We start from the raw sequence: 14,328 nt of genomic DNA, 5'->3' as shown, positions 1-14,328 counted from the left end.
ACATTTATGCATTTGGCAGAAGCTTTTATTCTAATCGACTAACAGCGCATTCAAGCTATACATTTCTTTTAGTATGTATAGTGGAGAGCGGGGCACAATCTAACGCTTTTTGGCTTTGGCTCTATCATTAAAAAAATATTTAACCTCCTAAGACCTGGGGCCTTATTTATAAAGCGTGTGGGGCTGGAAACGTGCGTTCGCCAGTTCCCACGCAAAGGTTGTAATCTACAATAAACAAACTTAATGGGAGAATGGGCTTGCAAGGAGGGATATGAGGACGATTTGTGTAGGCACACTTGCAGGAGATCTGTGATTCATAAAGGGAACATTGCTAAGTCTTAGTATATTTGGCATATGCCATTTTTGGCTTTTGTGAGTATGTAGACTTTTAGTAAGGATTCTACATACGGTTTTATAAATGACATCGACATTTTTTGTTGTTTGCACCATAATACTTAATTTTGTGTAACTGGAACCTGTTGTACACAAACGTGGACAATTACACTGCTTCATGATTAAATAAAAATTTGGATATTATATTTATTGGTTCTTCCTAACCTCAAATAGCTGGAAGAAATCTAAAATGCAAGCCAAACTAAAGATTTTTTACACAATTAACACACATCTCTGCTACAAATGAACACTTTTAAAGTTTTTTTTGTGGGACCTACCATTATCTTACAATTACACTGAAAGTGACAAGAGTACAAACATGACAACTTACATAGCTGGGCTTATTTGTAACAAATAGAGGATTTTGTTTTAACACAAATAATTCAATAAAATTCTGTTTATATACTAAAGGTGGATATTGTTTATATATCTACCTATAATATGGATAGATATATCCACCAATCCATCCATCCATTTTTTTGAAAGGGCCACACATTTAAGGCAAAAAATGATAATTGTCAGTTATTTTCCCTGATATTTACATTTATCATTTCAGAGGAGATCATCTGATAGATTGCTCGGCCCTGTATAAATATGTAAAGTACACTATAAAAAAATTCCGTAGAAATTACAATGTTATTGCAGCTGGGTTGCCGGTAACTTACCGTAGATTTAAATTTTAGTTTTTTACTGGCAACATTTTGTTCAAAGTTAAATGAACATTAAACGTTTGCGGGTCTTTGTCTTTGCAGAGGAAAACTTAAAAAGGCATCAAGCAAAGCGTTCTGGGAAACAAAATCTGAAGCAAAAGGTTGATGATGATTTCTGGTTCCCAGAATGCTTTGCATGAGGCTGTTGTTGTGTAGTTTTGTTCTGTGGAGATAAAGACTTGTTAATATTTAAAATGTATTTAACTTTGAACAAACTCTTGCCAGTAAATAACATAAACTTAAATCTACGGTCATTTACCGGCAACCCAGCTGCAATAACATTGTAAGTTCTACAGATTTTTTTACAGTGTTTGTTCAAAGTTAAATACATTTTAAATATTAACAAGTCTTTATCTTTACAGAATAAAACTATACAATAACAGCCTCATGCAAAGCATTCTGGGAACCAGAAATCATCATCAACCTTTTTCTGTTTTTTGCTTCAGATTTTGTTTCCCAAAATGTTTTGCTTGATGCTGTTTTTTTAGTTTTACTCTGTAAAGACATTGTAAATGTTAAATGTTCATTTAACTTTGAACAAAATGTTGCCAGTAAATAACATACATTTAAATCTACAGTAAGTTACCGGCATCTCAGCTGCAATTTCTACTGATTTTTTTTACAGTGTAGCTGTGTTACAATTAACCCTGTGTTAGTTTGTGCCCCGCTCACCCCTACATTCCCTTGAAACTAAACCCATGACTTTGCTATTGCTAGCGGCATGCTTTACATACATGGTTGTAACATAAAGGAGAAGTTACAATACCCAAGTACAAGGTATAGTCTAATACTTATGACATTCAGATCTAATAAAACATTTTTGGTACAATGTTAAAAATCAACAAAAAGCATAGTTGTACCTGACAGGCATTTATCGTTCATTGATCATATATCTGTAAGGATTTATTTTCTGTCCAGCTCTTATTGTCTTGTTTTGTTGTGTATTTCATGAATGAATCCATTGTAGCATAAAGTGCTTCTTTCTCTCTAGTGGAAAATGAAGGCATGAAGAAAAGGCTTATATGAATAATTGTTCATGTCCCCGTGTCACAATCGAACAATTTGTTCCAAACAAAACTGATGATGTTCATTTGAAACAGTTATTGTACAATCCATAATATGCACTATAGAAGATCTAATATTTTCATTTGTAGATGTGCAGGACATCCGCTTCCATTCACACGGTGGATAGATAGACACCTTTAAAAAAGAAGTCATGCTATCTGTCATTTAAATGCACATTGCCCTACCTGAATGAAAAGCTAAAGAAACAGAGTTACAACATTACACAATAATGACATGATCTTTGATACAGACCTTATTTGCATTTGATGATATCTCATTTCTACTTTAATCAGATGCGATTTTGTAATTTATGAAAACCTCACCTCCCATAGACTTTCAATGTAATACTTATAGCTTCATTTATTTTGGTGTGGTTGAAAAGAATTGGCTAATATTTACAACAGGTGATCGTACCCTTTGGTCTAAGAGATAAAATTTAAGCACACACCCCACCTCACCTACTACGTCTACAAATTAAACGTAAAAGACACACTTGAGATCTTACAAGCACGATTACATTCTTAACAGTGACAATGTATTACTAGTACTAATAGTGCTGATTCACCATTTGGTCAATATGGGCAGCCCTTCATTTTCATTCAACAGGGTCACACAGCTTCCAAAATAGTTTAGTCTATTCCAGCTGCAAAACTTCAGAAAAACAGTGGAGGCAAGGGAGAGTAACAAATTTGTTAGGTGACTTGTTATGTTCTCCTTTGCATTTTGCTGTACGTTTCATTGTAGCATTGTTTTATATAATACTTTAAAGGTGCCATGTGCAATTTTTAAAAGGATCTCTTGACAGAAATGCAAAATAATATGCAAAACTATATTATCAGGAGGGTATAAAGACCTTTTTATAATGACCCATTATGTTTTTATTACCTTAGAATGAGATGTTTTTATCTACAAACACCGAGGGTCCCCTTACGCGGAAGGCGCCATTTTGTGCTGCCATGTTTCTACAGAAGCCCTTAACGGACAAACTTTTTTGCTAAGTTGTATCTGTCAATTACATTTTTTTCAGTGGGGCTACCGTAGCTTCTCTGCGTTTCAAAAGCGAGGGGTGAGCAGTGGACTGAGCCGTTGGTTGCAATTCACAACTTCTCCACTAGATGCCACTAAAATTTACACACTGCACCTTTAAACACAATTTTTTTTTTTAATATACAGTACAATAAAATATTACAGTTCACACAAATGTCCCCTGGCCTCACATGGGGTTGTAACTTAACTTGTTCAAATGATATCACTACATGATTTCACTTCTTCTTGTTTATTCTCTTCTTGCTGAAAATAGAAGCCCCAAACATTCAAGGCTGTAAGCGAGTAAAATGGCAGAGCCGTAATGCATTGCATGTTGCACTGCATTCATTCATTCTCTTCCCAGCCGCTGCTGATAATCACAAAGGGATGTGGGCTTCGTGTCCCTGCGGTTAGCCTGGGCGCTGGGAATCAGTGGGGGAGTCTTTGTTGATGATGTGAAATGGTGTAGAATCATTACGAGAAGAGCGCACTGGCAGGTGGCGGCACACCAGCGCTCGAAAACGTTCGCGGAAGCGACTGGAAAGCAGGTTGTAGATGATCGGGTTAACAGCGGAGCTAAGGTAAAAGAGCACGCCCGAGATTATGTGCACGTATTCAAATATGTTATGCATGCGGTCCGTCCAATTCGTGATGAAGCTCCACAAGAGTCGATCGATGTGGAATGGAGCCCAACAAATGGCAAAGACCAACACCACCACGACTATAGGAAAAGAGAAAGGAGACATCGAGTAAATCAATGTTTTAACAATTGTGAAAATCCTAAGCTAGTGCTCACTTGACAACCCTGTTGTTTTTGCAGACAAATTTACAAAATGTTCCTATAGCTCATTTGGTAGACCTGGGTTGAATTCCCAAGGAGCACACATACTTGATAAAAGCGTCTGCTAAATGCATAAATGTAAACGTAATGTGACTAGATAATCAATGAAATGTAATAAATTACTAAAATAAATATTCTGGGTTATTTTCAGCCCAGCGTTGAGTCAGAAAAGAACAAACCCAACCTTTTGGGTTGTACTTTAACCTATGCTGGGTTGTTTTAGACCAGTTAAGTTTCGTCAAATATAAACATTTTCTGGTTAATTTAACCCAACAGCTGGGTTTGTCCCACAAGGGTAACTTCAACCTCCTCACATTTTTTTGTTGTTTGCACCATAATACTTTTATTATGAGATTTTTTTAAGATTTAAAATAAATATTTGGTGTCCCCAAAGTGCATATGTGATGTTTTAGCTCAAAATACCCAAAAGATAATTTATTATAGCATGTTAAAATTGCCACTTTGTAGTCCTGAGCAAAAGTGTGCCATTTTGGGGTGTGTCCTTTAAAATGCAAATGAGCTGATGAAATGCAAATACTGATCACAATGATGGTGGTTTGTTGTAAAACTCAATTGTGCTGTCAATTATTTTTTCTCTCTCTATTTCTCTTTGCACTAAATGACAGTGCCGTGGTTGGATAGTGCAGATTAAGGGGCGGTATTATTTAGGGGTGTCACGATTCTCCAAATCTTCAATTCGATTACATTTTCGATTCTATGGTCACGATTCGATTCGAGGTTTTTTTTTTTGAAAGACAAAAATGATATGCCATTATTACACAACTTGCATGGGGGTTTGTGGGCTTCACTTAACGCGAGAGAGCTTGTAGAGAGAGGATTCCTTCTTGCAACATGGACTTAATGCGCTTGGACTCCTAACATCTGAAATAAAACCAGTGCATCAATAAGCAGCTGCGCTTCTCTCTGTCTCACGTGCACACACTCTCACATCTGTCCAAAGTTTAAAGTCTAAACATAAACTAAAGTAGTAATCCTTACGTATTTGTTCAGTTTTATGCGTTTCATGCGAGCTGAGGCAACTATATATATACCCTAAAGTTTATATAACCCGCTGCATCTTGGTGGCTCTCTCGAGCACGTGCAGAGAGCTGGGGCTCTGTCCGAACTGAAGGCAGATCACTAGGTAGTAATCCTGTTTATGATATGCATTTCAAGGAGTTGTAGCAATACATCCCTCGTGTTTAAAATATAAATCGCGTTCCACTAGATTGATGTTTTTAAAGGCACCTCTGAGATGTTTATTTTCCCCCGCTTGGCAAGCTGACCGGACGTGACATGGGGGCGTGGCAGCGTCGACGATCCCATTTTTTAATTTGAAGTTCAAGGTTGTGACTTAATTTTGATCGATTTTGATTTAAAATCGAAATCGTGACACCCTTAGTATTTTTGTAATTGTCCTTGCTACCTATGTCACAAAACAGGCGAAATCTAAACAATCAAATTTTTCACATGCTTGCACAGAATGGCTTACCAAAATTACGTTACTGGGTTGATCTTTTTCAGGTTTTCTAGGTTGATAGAAGCACTGGGGACCCAATTGTAGCACTTAAACATAGAAAAAGTCAGATTTTTTACATATGACCCCTTTAATTCTGTGTAACTGGAACCTGTTGTACACAAACGTGGACAACTACACTGCTTCATGTTCAAAGAAAAATATTTGGTTATTATATTTATTGGTTCTTCCTAACCCCAAACAGCTGGAAGAAATCTGAAAAAAGACAAACCCAAGCCTGGGTCTTAGGGGGTTAATAAATTTCATAAAAATCTTTAATCACATGTTATTTATGATGTAAAAGCATGTTTCACAAAACCTACACTGTCAGAAAAAAGGTCAAAATATGTACCTCAGCTCTCACTGGGGGTACCCTTTTATAAACTCTAGCTTTAAATCTAAAGGGGTGGTTTCCCAGACAGGCTTTAGATTATTCCAGGACTAGGCGTTTTAGGATAGTAGTTTTTACAAACAAACCTTCCAAAAATACAATACTGCTCAACCTGATCTCACAAATTTCTGTGGCATAGTCACGGAATTTTGTGCTAATTTTTCCGTGCCATTCTCACGGTTCTCCGCATTTTTCCGTGGCCCTGCTACGGACTGCCTTTTTCGTGGCATTCTCACGGATTGGTTACTCAACTGTTTTGTCCTATTTTCTTACCATTTTTGCTTCGGTTTAGGGTTAGATTTACATGAAATTACATCCCTACCCAAACCCAACTCTAACCCCAACGCCAGGCGACAATTGTTTAAAGTTAAAAAAAAAAGAATAAATCAGAAAAAATAGTATAAACCAATAGTTAAAGTGACATACTAACGCAAACACCAAATCTAACCCTAAACCGAAGCGAAAATGGTTTGAAAATAGGAAAAAGCAGTTGAGTAACCAATCCGTGAGAATGACTATGCCACGGATATTTGTGAGATCATGTTGTACTGCTATGCATCTTGGGACAAAACAATGGCACTGTTAGGACAGGGGTCTCCAACATGGTGCCAAAGCACATTCTATAGTCTCAATAGGCTTTTATGCCCAGCTGCACTACTTCCTGAACTTCAGCCAGCTCCTTGTTTCCTGTCTGCCATTATTGGACAAACTGATTAATCCAGGTGTGCCTGACCTCAGTAGTCACAAACAAACTGATTAATCCAGGTGTGCCTGACCTCAGTTGTCACAACAACAATAATCAGACACACCTGGATTAATCAGTCCCTCCAGAAAAACGCGATTGTGCGATCGCGCAATATATTGCATAATCAGCCAAAGTCCGCATATTTATGCGGGGCTGCATTTTTTCCAAATACGACGCACTTTCGCCGCATTAATTACATATTTCCACACACAAAGTATGCGGGGCTTGCATGATTTCATAATCTCCGCATTTTCGTAGCAAAAAGTCACATATATATTAGCAGAAAGTTGAAAAATGTTGCATTTACCTCCCAAAAGCGCAGCCATGTCCTCTATTGCCATGGGAACGTTTTGAAGTGACGTGACTATGTGACGTGAACATCATTGCAGCTTTTGCAAGTTTCCGCAGTTTTTGCAAGTTCCGCAATTTTCGCAAATTCCCGCAATTCCATCTCATAAATTGCATAAATATCCCGCATATTCCATCGCATTTTTTTAAACTCACCGAGTGGTCAGGGGTGTTCACTGATATGCTCACACAAAACGTTGTTTGTATTTTTGCAATTGGCAAAGGTGGATTATCGCCACCAACTGGGCTGGAGTGTCTATTATTTAAGCTCTCAACGGAAGAATATACGGGTGTGAGGCGTTTGGAAAAATAGGTCCACAAGTTTACAACGAATGCTAAAACACCTGTTGAAAAGCATCTTTTGCAGCAATTTTTGTGTGAGCATATCAGTGAACACCCCTGACCACTCGGTGAGTTTCACGTCTTTGTAAACGAAAGTTTAATGCATTTTAGGAAGGATTGTTCCAGTGCACCTATGGACCCATTGTGGGGGTGGGGGGTGATACAACAGAAACCGAAAATTCTCCGTATACATATCAACAAGTAAAATAAAATTAAATCAACAAGTTAAACAAAAAGGTTTTAAGGTAAACTATATCATAAAGTAGCCCTCCAGATTGTTTTATCCATTGTGGTAGCCCTTGCTCACAAAAAGGTTGGAGACGCATGTGTTAGCATATGTCAGTATAAGCACTGTTCCGGAAACCATCCCATAGAATTCAGATTAGTATCTCAGAGGTGCACTGGTACCAAAATATACCTATTAGGCCTTTTTAACAGTATACAGTAATTTACTCCTATTATAAAAGTGGCTCTCACACCGTTGAAATGTAAATACACTTTTACTTAGTGTGATAAACTTATGTTTTGGTTCACATTGAAATAGCATTAATGCAAATGCACTTTTAAAGCAGAGAAATGTGTCTTGCTTCTAGTCACTATTCATTATGATGGTTCACATAGTAAAGTATGAATCCTACGGCAGCAGAGAATCGCAGCATGATGCTTTCTCCACAGTGAAAAACACTTTGAGGATCACATCATCCCCATTAGGAAAAAACGTAGAGGACATAAAAGTGTTTTGTGTGTAGGATGGTTGGTGAATTTAATCTTGTTTTGCTGCTCTTCATCACTTCAGGCAAGTTTTCTAAAAATGAAAACAAACTGGATGCTTTGAGAATGATGCACAAAGTAGATAAAAGGAAAAAGTCTAATGTGTGAAACTACAAAGTAAACTGCTAATCCTAACTGCTAAGTATTAGATGTGGTTAAATTGCAAATGTTCCTTAAGGGCAAATTGTTCATTTGGTACCTGCTTATTTATTTGTATTTATTTATTTTTCAATGACACAATAAATACCACACTGTGATAGAAATGCCAGATAGAGACAAAATGTCTTATTTTAATGAAATCATGAAAGAATTGGAACTTTTTTTAAACCCACTTTTTTTTATATATTTGAATGACCATTTTTTTCTGACAGTGTGTATATGGCAGTGTATTGCAAATATTTGGTTATCACTTACAGTGCATCTTGGTGACCTGCCTTCTCAGTCCGCGGTCCAAATGGATTTTCCAGCTGTCATTGCTGTGGTTCCTGCCCAGTTTGCCTTTCTTCTGCTTCTGTCCTCTACCCAGTGTCAGACCAATCATCAGATACAACACGCTGATCACCATCATAGGGACGAAATAAAAAAGTATGGTGGTGACCTGGATCACCAAGTTAGAGATCCATTTAGGTTTGAGCAGGTTGCAAGTAGCCGACTCCATCACCTTCTCTGGCATGCAGTAATACTGCAAGCCATGGAGCGAGGTGTTAGGAATGGCACAGAACAACGACATGGCCCAAACGCTAGAGATAACCCGCTGGGCGTGCTTGTTGGTTATGGCGTAGCGGGTTTTGAGCGGGTGCACCACAGCAATGTAGCGCTCCACGCTCAGCACTGTGACGTTGAGTACGGATGCAAAGCACACCATCTCGAACAAGAAGACCTTGAAGCAGCAGATGCATTCTGCAAACGGGAAGGGGTAGTTCTGCCACAGTTCATAGATCTCCAGGGGCATCCCGAATAAAAGCACAAGAAGGTCTGAGATAGCCAGACTGAAAAGGTAAAGGTTAGTGGGCGTTCGCATCTTCATGTCCTTAAGGATTACGGTGCAGGTCAGGAGGTTCCCAACGACCCCCGTGATGAAAATGAAAATGTACGCGAAGGTTACGGGATAAAAGAATGGAGATCGTCTAGGGCCCAGGAGCCTAAACAGAAGTTCATCCAGGGTCTGAAGGTGACAGCGTCCACTCTCATTTCCACTGATGTTAAATGTGGTGCTGTTGCAGAATATAAACTCCTGCTCTGATCCATTTACGGGCTCACAAAGGCAGGTCAGGGCCATTGTTGGCATTAAATGGTGAGATGCTTAAATCAGGCTTGAAGTCAATGCTGCTTGAGAAACTACTAGCCCTCAGGTTGGGTACTGATCATGATAGATACCTGTGATAAGATTGCATTATGAAATAAAATATAAAAGATTATTTTGTCAGTTATTTTTACAGCAATAAAAACAGTGCATTTTTGTTTTAGTTACTTTCCCCCTTGGATCTTGCTTGCTTACAGCATTCCAAACAAATTCTAATCATCCTGCATAATTAAACACAGTTTGACAATTTCCTACCACCTGCAGAATCCTCTTCACTTACAATGAGCTCTTTTATGATTTGAAAAACTAACTTATACGCAAAAATTTTCTTCATTGACAGTGGCCAGTCACTTTACCTATACAGTAAATCTATGATAAAACTCATATTATCAGGATAACCGAGAAGGACACAGTGTTTTAAAGGCACACAAGGCAAGTCTGAGTATTATTTCTCTACTAGCTCCCCCTAGTGTCTGGGAGTAAATGCTTTCTATATCTGAGACTTTACGAAAATGAAGGACACCGGGACGGATACAGCGAACTTGCAAGTGGGGTATTCTTCCTACAGACGGTAGGGGCGGGCGAGAGGGTCTTCATTCGTCATGTAATGAGTCATTTAACCATATACCGACTTACGAAGATGATTTATTAACATAAAAATGCTGCCTTGAGTCCCTTTAAAACTTATTTAAGGTATAAATGGTTTAAATTTCTTGATTATTACCCTAAGGAGTAATTGCGATGGGCCATTAAATTATTCAAAAATAATGCACACCCAAGGTGATAATGTGGCACGGTGTGCATTATTTTTAAATAATTCAAAGGACCGAAGTCAGTAGCCATGTTTCCACCTCCATGTATTTATGCACATTTTAAAGTATTACATCAAAAACGAGTGATGGAAACGCCAAATTTAGATTAAAAATCCCTTAATTCATAAAAAAGTTTTTACGCTCGCTTGAGGTGCTCACGTTAAACTTTCATGTGCTCAAACAAGAGGTCTACACGGGTCCAGAAATTCCTACCCGAACCCGATCAGACCCGTAAATGTGCTACACTGAACCGACCCGGACCCATCTGTTGTTTTGAAAGCTGGACCCGGAACCGACCCGGACCCGTCTATTATTTAAAAGCTGGACCCGAACCCGTCCAGGAAGAAATAGACCCGACCGGCAAATATTCTTTATCTAAATGTTATTAATAAGTCAATAAACAAGTAGCGAAAATTAAACTTTTTGTCTTACCCATAACGTTAGAAGTTAGTCTTCTCCCTCCTTGTACCTGACTGTGTGTGATGCACAATCCTTATTTCCAAGAAAGTTCCATCCATGTTATTCCTCTCTTGACGATTGAAATGTTTAATGCTTATTCCAGCTTTAAAAGTCCACTTTGTTGTGTATCGGGTCAACTTGCTTAATAATGTTTGCCCATTTGGATTATAATAACGATTGTTCGTTCGGTGTCATAGCTGCTTTCGTTAGCTTTACTTTGCTATCATCTCTGTGCTCTTTGAGCAGAGTCGCGAAAACTTTAGATATAACAGCAAGACGGTCAATTTATAATATTATTATAAAAATTATAGAAGTCACGTCAGTGCAAAATGCGCGGTACGGTGGAATAGGTCCCGCCTTCTAAATAAAATAGCCAATTGTCAAAGGTAAAGTCATTCCGTCTCACTGCAGAAGCTCCTGACTGGTAGCCAGAGAAACATTACAAGAGCGCATGCGCGTTAGCTGCCTGGTTGGAGCAACCAAATATAAACTTTTTAACGCAACTTTAGCGTCATAGAAAAAATTTATGCGACAGTTCATCTAAGTTTTTGTTGCTGGAGAAATATTTTATTTAAATGTGAGTGTGTGTTCTCCGAGTCCGATCGACCTCGGGTATTACCCACAATGTTAAACAGACCCGGACCCGAAGTAATAGATTGAGACCTGACCCGGACCCGGCTGATCATTTAAAATATAGACCCGAACCCGTACGGGTCCCGGGTCGGGTCCCGGGTCTTCGGGTCTCGGGTCTTCCGTGTAGACCTCTAGCTCAAACAAAACCTTCATGTGCAAAAAGTTTAGTTTTGCACGCTCACGTGAAACTATCGCGCACGCACGTGAAACTAAACTTTATTTAATTTTTGCTCCATGTAACCTTAGGGGCTCCGTAGGTTTTTGATTTAGACGAAAAAGAGTAAATGTGACTAAAGGGAGATGGAAATACATAAATGTTTTATTTTCCTAAATACAAGGGGAGACGACGATCATGAATCACCATTATGTGAAGGGAGGTTTGGCAGCCGGTTTGTAGTTACATTGTATACATTATAGTACACATTTTTAACATTAACGTTAGCTCAGGGTCGTTTTTTATACACTTGATATATGAACTAAGGTAAACTACTTGTTTATTTTGCTTGTTATCAGAAATAAACTATTCTAAAGGGACTTTGTTGTTATTGATTCATAGTTTACCGAAAGTTACGTCTGTTTCACAAAAGCTGTTTGTTTATGTTGTTACTGCTGAAACTGTCTTTAGGCCTACCTGTTGAAGTCTTTGTAATCAAAGTTAACTAAATAAGAAAACAAGAAGAGAAACATTTTACTTGCTAAATTACCTTAAAAAACTGAGTAAATTAAATGAATCATTTTTTTCAGTGCTGGCACCTGTTCTTATACCGGATTATTTCAAAATCATTCTTGATGATTTGTCTCTAATTATGATTATTAATGTTAATTCCACTTTACATCGAAGTTTTTAAATGTTTTATAACTTTGAGGCAACTGCACGCCATATTCTTTATAAACATTCAAAAGAAACTGCTCCACTTGAGTCTCCAAAGGTCAACAAATTTTCCACATTAAAACTAATCAAAGCTAAAATCTTAAGCAATCATATATATTTATTTAATATATATATTTTATATATTATATTTGAGACAGCCTAAATACTAGATTAGATTACTGTAAACGCGCTGCTTGCGCATCCAGTGTCCAAGCACAATAAACGCTTGAACGAATGAAGAGTTTGTTTTTATATAGCCTATTAAGTGTAATGCACAACCAAGCAATATGACTTGCCCAACTCACCTTATTCCCCTCTGCGACGCACTTATTGGGAACCCCTGATATAAATGATCTCTAAGGCATACTGCGGATGCATTGGAGCAGATTATGCATGTACGTTTGGACATGAAGTTGAAATAAAATATCCAAGGTTGGATTTAGTTGTTTGACATTTGAAATATTTTTACAAGATAGTGCTAATAACTTAAATAAATTTGAACTATTTCTGAAATGTTTCTTTAGATCACCACTATCTCATAACGCAGCGAAGTATATTGTATAGAGTAAACAATTGATTGTCGAGCGATCCATATCAACCTATTCAGCACCATCGCCATGGACAGCAACTGGTAACGTCGTACGTAAGAAAGTATAGGCTAGCCTACACTAAGAAACCCGCTAAAGTACAGTTCGGGAAACACGCCTAGTAAATGTATACCTGTAGTTATTGTTTACCTCATAAGTATTCGTAGCGCGCTAAGAGACAACGTCATCGAAACGCAGCCCAGATTAGTACCTCAAAGTTACAGATATGTATTGGTACCGTACCAAATGTATACATTTATGTAGCTAATGGTACATATTAGGACGCTTTTAAAGCGAACTGCCACAGTGACAGCTGGGGTAGCTATATTTTGACCAATTTAAGACCGTCAATGAGCGGTGCCTTGTGTTACCTTCACAAATGGGTAGCCTACTAAAACACGTTCCCGCTCATTTAGCTTCACTTCTCCCTGCTGGTGGAATGATCATCATATTGTCATATTGCAATCTGGTCAGCCACTTTTGCAACATTAAAAAAACATATTTTCCAAATATACTTGACCGCATTTCTATCTCTTCTATATTTTTTTATTTTTTAAACTAACACTTAGCCTACTTTCTTTCTCAGGTATTGTTTCAGAATAGTGAAAACTTGTACAGTATTGGTACCTTTTATTGCCTCCTTATTATGATAAATCGCTTTATTATTTCTTAATCTTTGTAAGTCGCTTTGGATAAAAGCGTCTGCTAAATGTAATGTAAATGTTAAGACCCCGCAGATTTGGTTGATGCTTTCTGTAAGATTCTATAATGCTAATTTTCCTTAAAACTGTAGAAATCTTTAATAAAACATGTTTATACATTACAACGTGAAAATAGCCAACAGTATATAAAAGGATATTATGTAGCCTTAAGCAAGAATTCTACATTTTAGCATCTGATTCGTTACAACACTGCTGACTAAATTTAATATTAATATGCCACTTGTAAATCGTCAAACAAGTGATATTCAAAAAATATATATTTTGATGTATTTATGAATATGTCATAAGCGTTATACAGTTTTATAAGTTGTATGAAAAAAGCAAAAAGGCACGCACCTCTCCAGCGTCCTCCGGGCACACGCGTCGAATCCAGACTGATGTGCTATGCAAAAACTTCAACTTCATTGTGTTTACATGTTCATAATCACTCCAGCATCTTAAAAAAATCATTGTTTGTCAAAAATTGTGAATCCATGACAAGCGCTTCAGATCTGTTTTAATGCCTGATGGTTTGATTGTTAATGGATCTCAGTCTGAGCGCATCCAAATCAACCAGAAGATGAAAAGCTTTTGTGCTTTTATTCCGCTTAATTTTTCGTTTCTCTGTGTTTTTATCGGAGAATCAAACAGTGAGATGCCTTTGATTGTGTATGTGCGGCTTCCTTTAAAGTGAAATCAACGAGGGATGCACTTGGTGATGGATACGTGTATGCGTAAACGTGCGCGCGTCTGCCTGCGTCTAGTACCACTCTATTATATTTCAAATGCAATCTTACTCCAACACACGTGGTCA

The 14,328-nt window shown here is 37.8% G+C and overlaps 1 protein-coding gene across 2 annotated transcripts; it reads right to left on the bottom strand.

Annotated features, from left to right (window-relative positions):
* Positions 1-3,220: 3,220 nt before the first annotated feature.
* On the bottom strand, positions 3,221-14,328 carry nmur3 (neuromedin U receptor 3). Of its 2 annotated transcripts, XM_055183467.2 has the most exons (3): positions 13,872-14,328; positions 8,563-9,525; positions 3,221-3,915 (listed from the first exon to the last, which is right to left on the bottom strand). In XM_055183467.2, the coding sequence occupies exons 2-3, from the start codon at positions 9,434-9,436 to the stop codon at positions 3,605-3,607; spliced, it is 1,185 nt and encodes a 394-aa protein (XP_055039442.2). In that variant the 5' UTR covers positions 9,437-9,525; positions 13,872-14,328; the 3' UTR covers positions 3,221-3,604. The 2 variants fall into 2 exon arrangements, with proteins under 2 accessions (XP_055039442.2, XP_055039443.2); XM_055183468.2 differs by lacking the exon at positions 13,872-14,328 and having other exon boundaries at positions 8,563-10,354.

This window comes from Misgurnus anguillicaudatus, chromosome 14 (genome assembly GCF_027580225.2).
Source record: "Misgurnus anguillicaudatus chromosome 14, ASM2758022v2, whole genome shotgun sequence".
Classification (NCBI taxonomy): Eukaryota; Metazoa; Chordata; class Actinopteri; order Cypriniformes; family Cobitidae; genus Misgurnus; species Misgurnus anguillicaudatus.
Note: the sequence above shows the minus strand (reverse complement) of the source record. Positions and strands in the feature narration are given on the sequence as shown.